At 57.6% G+C, this 9,084-nt stretch overlaps 1 protein-coding gene across 1 annotated transcript in view; it reads left to right on the top strand.

Annotated features, from left to right (window-relative positions):
- The window catches only part of PHF2 (PHD finger protein 2), a 92,897-nt gene that overhangs the window by 77,184 nt on the left and 6,629 nt on the right, over nucleotides 1–9,084 (top strand). The window contains exons 12-18 of the mRNA XM_007468158.1: nucleotides 789–878; nucleotides 1,411–1,770; nucleotides 2,859–2,978; nucleotides 3,441–3,559; nucleotides 5,410–5,588; nucleotides 5,735–5,805; nucleotides 6,580–6,740. Coding sequence (XP_007468220.1) covers nucleotides 789–878; nucleotides 1,411–1,770; nucleotides 2,859–2,978; nucleotides 3,441–3,559; nucleotides 5,410–5,588; nucleotides 5,735–5,805; nucleotides 6,580–6,740 — 1,100 coding nt within the window. The remainder of the gene's footprint in view (nucleotides 1–788; nucleotides 879–1,410; nucleotides 1,771–2,858; nucleotides 2,979–3,440; nucleotides 3,560–5,409; nucleotides 5,589–5,734; nucleotides 5,806–6,579; nucleotides 6,741–9,084) is intronic.

The raw sequence follows: 9,084 nt of genomic DNA, 5'->3' as shown, positions 1-9,084 counted from the left end.
CCCCGCCACAGTAGCACTGCCCTTTGCCCCTCACGGCTCCCTTGAAGCAGCATGTCTGGGCCCCACCTCAGCCCCCACTGTAAAGCCTTAGCACCTCACTAGCATCCGTGCAGCAGCTACTTCTCCTAATGGAGGCTCCAGAGAAGCAGCTTCCAGCTTCCTTTGGCATCTTGCCTGGATTGTTGGTACCCAATCAGGGGTGCCAGCATAGTCTGAGTAGGTCCCATCAGGCCCGCAGGAGGCCTTGTGGGGGTGGGGAGTCCAGGAGGTGGGGCAGCAAGTACCCTCCTAGAGCCCTCTTTCAGCCACATCTTCTCTTGCCTCAAGGCCTGGAGTAATGCAGGGTGTCCCTCCTACCTCACATCAGCTGTGTGGCCAGGTGGAGTGGCCTCATGCCCAGGAAGAAGGGATGGCCCACATTCACTTCACAACTGGTGGTGGCCTCAGGCACCCCCTCCTCTCTGGGACTTGTTTGTCCACCTGTAGAGTGGAGTCATGGCAGAGCCTTCTCATTGGGGCAGTGTCTGGCCAGAGTGGGCTAACTCCCTTAGGACCCCATGCAGCCAATCCACACCTTTGGCAGCACCTGCCCTTGTGCCTGTTGGGACGGCAGTGGGGCCGGAGGTCCTGGGTGGGTAGATGGGGGGACAGCCTGGAAGGACAGAGGGCATGAGTTAGGAACCACAGAAGCTGAGGCTGCTTGGGGCCCCTGTGGGTGGAGGGTGGGTGGGCATCAGTGCCCAGACTCGGCGGCTGACCCGCTGACCCTGTGCGTGGCTGTCCTGCAGGCTTTGGCGGAGCATGAGGATGAACTACCAGAGCACTTCAAACCATCGCAGCTCATCAAAGACCTCGCCAAAGAGATCCGGCTCAGTGAGGTAGGGCTGACCCTGGGGGCCCGCTGACCCTGGTTGAGGGAGGCCTCTGCCTGTCTTCCCTGGGTGTCCCTCCAGAGATGGCCATGTGTGAGGCAGCCCCTCCTTCAGCCCTCTGGGGCAGGGCCACCTGCGTGATGGCTCTGGACTCCTAGGTCCCGGTGGAAGACTTGCAGTCTTCTGGCGGGAGCCCTGGGAATTAGTGTGGGGTCTCCCTCCAGCTCCCTGTGGGGGTAGGGAAGGACTCTGCAGGGAGGACTTCAGCCCCTTGAGACCCTGCTTGTGTGAGCCTGTCTAGTCCCCACCAAGGAGGTAAAGGGGTCAAGTGGTTGGTGATGTAGATGGATGGCACCCTGCCTCACGGATGGTGTAGATGGATGTGAGCCTGTCACACAGATGCTGTAGGATGAATGTGAGCATGTCACTGATGATGTAGACAGATGCTCCTTTTCTGCTCGAGTGTCTCCCATGGCCTGGGGCTGTGAGACCCTCCTGGCAGCGTATGGTTGGTCACCTCTCCCTGTCCTTTTCCTAGAATGCCTCCAAGGCCTCCCGACCTGAAGTAACTGCGGCCGTCTCCTCGGACGAGGTCTGTTTTGGGGACCGAGAAAAGGAGGAGCCCCCATCCCCCATTGAGGCCAGCCCTCCTCGGTCCTTCCTGGAGAAAGTGTCCAAAAAAAAGACTCCCAAAACCGTGAAGATGCCCAAGCCGTCCAAAGTTCCCAAGCCCCCAAAGCCCCCCAAGCCTCCCAAATCACTGAAGCTCAAGGACGGAAGCAAGAAGAAGGGGAAGAAGTGCAGGGGCTCGGCTTCACCCACCATCCCCAACCTGGACCTGCTGGAGGCCCACACCAAGGAGGCACTGACCAAGATTGAGCCTCCTAAGAAGGGCAAGGTGGGCGGCCTCACCCTCCCCACCTATAGTCAGCAGGCCTGCAGACACCTCCGAGCACCAGGCCTGTGGGATGGTGCTGGGGCTGCCATGTCCTTGTGCTAGAGACCCAGGGCAGCTGGGCTCTGCCCCAACAAGCTTGGTGTAGTGGGCAGCTGGGGAGAGACCCTCACGATGCAGGCAGCAGAGTCTCTGCTGGGCCAGGGTGGCACCACTGAGGGTCATCTGGGGGGACAAGCCGGCTGAGTCTTCCCTGGGGCCCAGACATTGGCTGAGATCTGAAGGTGGCTAAGGCACCAGTGGAGGGCAGTGGGGAGGCAGGGGTGGAGCCGGTGATGGGGGCAGGTGTCCTTGGGGGCCTGAGCCCCTGCGGCAGTGAGAGAGGCAGGCCTGGCCCTGAGGACCCACCAATGTGAGTAGAGGGTCTTAGGTGTGGGCTTTGGGGACCATGAGTTCCTGAGACCAGGCCACATTGAGTGATTTCCTGTTAGTGGGAGGTCATTGCTCACTTCCCAGGGGTTTGGTGGCCACTGGAGCTAGTGTTGCAGGGCTTAAGTGGGGCACATTGGTTTTCCCTTCCTCAAGGTGAAGAGGGTAGATGAATGTATGAATGAATGAATGGATGGAAGGAAGGAAGGAGAGAGGAAGGAAGGAAGGGAGGGAGGAGTAAGAGTAGATGAATGAATGTGTGGGTGAATGGTTTGATGGATGGATTGGTGGATAGATGGATGGTTGGTGAATGGATGAGTGGATGGATGAGTGGATGGGTGGGTGGATGGATGGGTAGATAGATGGGTGGTGGTTGGATGGGTGGGCAGATAGGTAGATGGTGGATAAATGGGTGGGTGGATGGATGGATGGTTAGTTGGATGGGTGGGTGGTTGGATGGATGGTTAGTTGGATGGGTGGGTGGATGGATGGATGGTTGGTTGGTTGGGTGGTTGGGTAGATTGATTGACGGATTAGCTGATGCATGTAGGCCAGCAGGAGGCAGGGACTCTGTGCTGTGTGGTTCTCACTTTGTACTGTAGCCTCATGGAGGCCTGCTGCCCACCCATGTCCGCTACCAGATAATGGCTAGTATTTTCTAGGCCACAAAGAATGTCCTGAGTGTGCCCAACAAAGAGGTTATCAGCACGCAGAACGACGTGGAGAGGTTGGAAATCCGAGAGCAGACTAAGAGCAAGTCGGAGGCCAAGTGGAAGTACAAGGTGAGATGTGTGTGTACAGGTATGCTGGTGAGTGAATCTACCCTCAGGGAAGGCTATGTTAGTGAAAGAAGGTGGTGTGTGGGGCAAGTGTGGACTTGGTGGTGTGTGTGTGTGTGCCTGTAGGGTATGTCAGGTGTGTGTCTGCCTGTCTGCAGGTGGGCAGTGCCGTGAAGGTCTTTGAGGGTCTGGGTGTGCACGTGGCTTCCATGGAGCTACCTTCTGAGGGGCTGGCGTGGGCACATCTCGGCCTAAGAGCATGGATGGCGTTGCCCTTTGTAGCCTGCCCTGGTTCAAGCTCACACTCCCTGGAGCTGGGCAGCATCCGAGGGCAGGTCCTGCGGGCCTGGGGCTGCAGTGGGTCCCCAGGTGACATGTCAGAGGGAGAAGGCTGCCCAGTCCAGCTGCCTCTGCCCACTGGGCGCCTGTGTGGGGCTCAGGGATGGTCCTGGGTTTGCTTTTCAGAACAGCAAACCTGACTCCCTACTGAAGATGGAGGAAGAGCAGAAGTTGGAGAAGTCTCCTCTGTCAGGGAACAAGGACAACAAGTTCTCATTTTCCTTCTCCAACAAGAAACTGCTAGGGTACGTGAGTGCTCGTGCCAGGAGGGGTTGGTTGCACGTGTGCCACATGCCACACACATACCCTGAACACCGCCCCCCCACATCACACACACACATCCTCTGCTTGTGCACACACGACACACACATACACCCTCCTGGAGGGCTCCGCGGTGAGTCCCCCTTCTGAGCTGGCTGCTGTTGCTTGGCACACCCCTCATGAGGGCCTCCAGGCAGACTCCTTTCCTGCCTCCTAAGCCAGAATGCTTGGGTAGGTGGGGAGGGGGCAGTAGTGTGCGCCAGCAAGGAGTAGGAGAGTGTGATTGGGCAGATATTAGCCGAGTGGCTGTCCTGGGCTGGCACAGAGGACATGGTGGGGGTCAGGATCTTGGCCTTGGAGTCTAGAGGCCAGCGGGGAGGGGCTGGTATTAATCCAACACTCTCAAATCCGTCTAAAATTATGGCCGTGATTGGGGCCATGGAAGAAGGATCTGTGGGGCCTGGGGTGCTGTGGAGGCCTTGTGTGTCCAAGGGAGTTGGTGGGAGGGCTTCCTGGAGGAGATGGCACTGAGCTGAGAGATGGGGGCACCTAGCCTGGGAGGGTATGTGTGTGTGAGCTGGTGTGTCCGGGTTCTGGACTGTATAAGGGGTCTCCATCTGCTGACCAGTGTGGTGGGCTGGCCAGATGGGAGGTTGGTGGGCCAGACACCCTGTGCCCACCAAGAAGCCCCTTGGTGGCTTCGGTCCCACACCCAGTTGTATACTGAATCCAAAGTCCAGGGTGGGTGCCCAGCAATCAGGAAGCAGACACGTCCCAGTGGGAATGGGGCCACTTTTCTGCTGTAGGCCTGAGTTTTCTCATCTGCAAGATGGGGGGAGAAGGCCATTTTTAGGTGGTGGGGGAACAGAGCTGGTCAGCATCTTGTGCTCTTGAAGAGCCTGGCATAAGTGGGCCTGTTATTCCCAAGAGCTCACGGCAATGTGCCAAGGCTGCTTGGTGAGCAGGTGGGTTGGGTCTGATCTGCAGGGGCCCGGTTGCCCTGACTTCATGGCCCTGAGCACGTCCTTGATTTATCTGAAGCTCAGCTGCTAGGTCCCGGGGAGCTTTTGCACAGCATAAACTCTATGACTGACCGACTGCGCTACAGAGTTTAGAAATGAAAGGGAGAAAGGGAGACATGATTCTATAACTATGTCACACCTGTGTGTATGTACCTGGGTGTGTGTGTACGTGTGTGTGGTGTTGTGTTATGTAGCTCATGACTACACCCAGCAGGGCTCACTGCCAGCCGTCCTCTGTGTTTCCATTGTTGGGAATCAGAGCTGTACCTGTTGAGAATTGCAGATGCCTGTGCCCTGCCTGCTGTCCCCACTGCTGAGTGTGCGCTTGTGCCCTCAGCCGACAGGGAGACAGCGGCTGGAGCGTTGGACTCTCCTCGTTTGCAGTAGCCCTGTCTTGCCCCAGGAGAGAGATGAGTTATGTGAAACTTCTTAGGCTATTGTGTCTACACTTCGGCCCTGAAATTATTTTTCTGGAATAGCTATGTAGAAAACCCAGGCCAGTTGGCACTGGCTCCATCTGACACTGGGCTTGTATCAGACCCCAGGGCAGCCTGAAAGTAGGCATGCTCATCCGTTGGCTAGGGTGAGGGGGCAGTGAGGGGCACAACCTTAAATAGCCCGAGAAAGGGCCAGGCATATACCCTGTGGGTTGTGCGCTGTCTTCACTGGGGTCACGGCATTGGAGAGGAGGCTGTGGGGTTGGGAAGGCTCCAGCCTGGCTGTTGGTCCTCCAAGGCCTGTGGGGGTTGGTGCTGGGGGCACTAGCCAGGCTGTGTGGATGTCCACTGACTGGCCTACTTCTGCCGCCCCAGCTCCAAGGCCCTCAAGCCACAGCCAGGCCCAGGGGTGTTTGGAGCCTTGCAGAACTTCAAGGAGGACAAGCCCCAGCCAGTGCGGGATGAGTATGAGTACGTGTCGGATGACGGGGAGCTCAAGATTGACGAATTTCCTATTAGGAGGAAGAAAAATGCTCCGAAGAGGGACTTGTCCTGTGAGTTGGGGGGACATGGGGAAGGGGCAGGCCCAGACCCATAAAGGCCATCTCAGGCATGTGGAGTGGGCATCGGGTGTGGCTGGACCAGGGTCCCCCTCTGCTCCTCCAAAACTGCTGCTGACTCCCACACGCTCTGCTTTCAGTCTTACTGGACAAGAAGGAGCCGCTGCCCACGCCCATTACGAAGCCAAAGCTGGACTCGGCTCTCTACAAGGTAAGCGAGTGCCTTCTGGGTGAGTGAGCTTTCTGGGTGGAGTGCAGAGGGGGACGTTTTCCTGGGGAGGCTGGCTGGGCTCCACATGTGGAGCTCTGAGCCCCGGGACCCTGCACAAAGGGACAAAAGCAGATGTGGGACTTGTGGAAGGTCTGCAGGTCTCTATGAGTGGTGGGGCCTTGGGAGCCGCACTCCGTAGTCAGATCCACGGTGAAGATAATGCATCTCCTTGATGCCGGAGGACTCGGGTACAGGGAGTAGCAGGCCAGACCTGCTGGGGGTTGGGTCTTGCACTAAACGTGTGGGGGTTAAGTTAGGTGTCCTCCAAGGCCATGCATGTCCAACCCAGGATGCGGTGGCCGTCTCCAAGAAAGCCAGGTTCCCTTTTGGGGTCATACCCTGCCTGCAGAGCCCAAGGTGTCTCTGCAGAGCCACTTGCCAGGGGCTATTAACCGGTGTCCCTCAGGTGCAGGCACACTGAGCTTCCCAGTCCAACCACGCCGACTCCTCTTGTATCTATGTTCAATATTGGGGTCTCATGTAAGGTCCTGTGAACCAAGGTTCACCTGGGGAAATGGTGCAGGCAGGGCTCCAGGATCCCAGCGCAGAGCTCTGGCACCTGTGCGCTGCTCTGTGTGTCTGGTCAGCCAGCCCCATGGTGCTCATTACAAGGACAGGCTCTTTAAAAACGCCTTTTTCTCACTGAAGGGAAACAGTCGTCCCTACCCCTACCCCCACATCCTTTTCCGACCGGCTGCTCTGTCCCCATAGCAGAGTGATGACTCCTCTGACGAGGGCTCGCTGCACATAGACACGGACACTAAGCCCGCCCGCAACGCCAAAGTGAAGAAGGGTGGCGGGGGTTCGGCTGCGGGCATCCTGGACCTGCTGCAGGCCAGCGAGGAGGTCGGCGCGCTCGAGTACAACCCCAACAGGTAGGCCCGGTGCCCACGGGGAGCTTGGGGAAGTGGGTGCTTCCACAGAGGTGGGCCAAGCAGGGCTCCGTCAGCCCACGTCCCAGAGGCCAGGCGGCCAGAGCAGGACTCCTGCCTGGCAGAGGTGGTGCCAGGTGGCCAGAGAGGTGAGAGGGGGCTGGCTGTGCAGGTCTTGTGTGTTGCAGAGCTCCCGAGCGAGGGCACAGCGCTCTGAGGACGGATGCTTTTAGATGCTGGGTGGGGAGGCAGGTGAGAAGTAGTTCCCCGTTGGGGCCATGGAGGGAGGAGTCTGTGGGGCCACCATACCTCTAGGTGCCTGTGGGGAAGCAGGGCCAGGCTGGGCACCTGGAGGGTGTCAGGGTTGTTCCAGGCCAGGACGCCCAGCTGTCTCTGTCTCATCACTTCCTGAGTGCCATAAAAATAACATAAGAAAAATTCTACAGTGTGTGCCCAGTGTCGGGGTCAAGGGCATTTAATGGGCCTCTCTGGGACGCCAAGCTGGCTTCCCTGCAGAGCCCTTATCTGCAGCAAGAAGACGATGGCTTCAGAGCTCGGGGACGTAAGAGCCCACTCCCTGAGGAGGGGCTGGATCGGCCAGGGGTCCCAGATTCCCACACCAGCTGGGGTGTGTGTGGGAACCAAGCCACGCTGTCCTTGAGACCTGTGTGCATCCAGATGTGTGGCCTCAGGAGCCCACTCGCTGCTGGTGTATATGCTGTTCTTTCCTGGAGGCCCTGAGATTCTGGGCGGTCGGGCAGGCCAGGACATGTGTCTGCTCAGCTCAGGCGGTCTTCTCTACCTAGGCCTGCCCAATTGCAATCCTTTGATTTGAGAGAAATGGATTAATCCTCTTTGGGTTTTGCATTGGTGGAAGGTCACCGGGCTTGTTCTTCTCATGGTGGTCCCAGTTAAATTCTCTTTTGATCCCAGTTAACTTTTGTTTTTATGCATCATTGGCCATTTTTTTTTTTTTCACATGGAATTTCTACAAGTACCACAGACAGACAACCAAGGGATCAGGACCTGCGCCCCCTGTAGCCTCCCCATTCTGGGGACCTCAGCCACCATGGTGGGGGGTGGCTCCCCTCCTAGTCCTCGAGCCAGCAGGAGAGTCCTGCTGCACTGATGGGGAAACTGAGGCTTAGAGAGCTTAGGTGACTTGCTCAAGGCTGCACCACCAGGAAGTGGCAGAGGCAGGGCCAGAATCTCCATCTGCTGATAATGGAACCCAAGCGTGGGGGTCCTGGAATGTTAACCATGCTGGGTGGTGACATCCAGCCAGGAGGGACTTGGCTTGAGGAAGTCAGGGCTCATGTGACTGCTCGGGGTTCGCTTGGTCCCCCAGATCTGCGCTCCACCCGTCCCCCTCTGCCTCTCAGTCTGTGCTTCCAGAATCGAGGTCCAGGGGCTACACGAGCCCGTGGAGGCAGCATGTCAGCCCTGTCTTAGACAGTGGGACTCCGGGAGGCGGATTAGGGCTTGATTGAAAAGCGTTCTTGCTAAATCAAATGGTTGTATTTTCTTTCATAAATTACCATTATTTGTGCAGTGTTATGCTCACAGACAGCCATAGGCGCCTTCTCTCATGGGAGTGGAGTGTATGGCTGGAGGCTTCTACAGAGCTGTGGGGTGCAGATTTCCTGTTCAGCATTAAGTGGTTTCTGTAGATGAGCAAACCTAAGGCCCTCACTGCAGAGATGCCCTGTGGCCTTTGCAGTGGTGGGAGGGACCCTGACCTGAGGCCCTTTGCCAGGAGGAGAAGCCTGGCTGTGAATCCCCTTTTCCTGGAAGGTGCTGGTGCCCGGGCTGGCCCCTCACCTCTTTGGAGGTGCCTATCTTCTGGGATGGCTATGGCTAGCTGGCACCTCAGTGACCGGTTGATGCTCAGACCCTGGAGAAGTGCCCTACACACCCTGGGTCCCCCATGAGTTCCAGGGAGAGGCACCCCTGGGATGAGGGCAGATGGGGCTGGTGCCAGAACTCTGCATGGAGCTGGGACACAGGTGCTGCAGCTTGGGTTCCTGACTGAACCTGGACACAGCCTGCTGGGAGGAGGGCAGCCAGTTTGAGGATGCGCTGTGAACTGCTCTGTAGGCACACACGTATGTGCTCACACACGCCTGCACACGTGCATGTGTGCCTGCTGGGGCTGGGTCTTCTCGGCCGCCGCAGGCAGTTCCTTTCCCAAGTCTCCCATTTGGAGTGTAGGTCAGTGTTTGATGGTCCATTTGCTCTGTTTTAAGTATCTGCTGTTTGGAAAAAGCCAGCTGAAGAAAATGGAGGAAAATATGTTAATTTCTTGTGGATGGTTTGCTTAGTGTTTACTGCCTGGGGGTGAGGGAAA

Source organism: Lipotes vexillifer, unplaced genomic scaffold (assembly GCF_000442215.2).
Source record: "Lipotes vexillifer unplaced genomic scaffold, Lipotes_vexillifer_v1.1 scaffold466, whole genome shotgun sequence".
Taxonomy (NCBI): domain Eukaryota; kingdom Metazoa; phylum Chordata; class Mammalia; order Artiodactyla; family Lipotidae; genus Lipotes; species Lipotes vexillifer.
The sequence above is the reverse complement of the archived record's forward strand: the minus strand, read 5'-3'. Positions and strand labels throughout refer to the sequence as shown.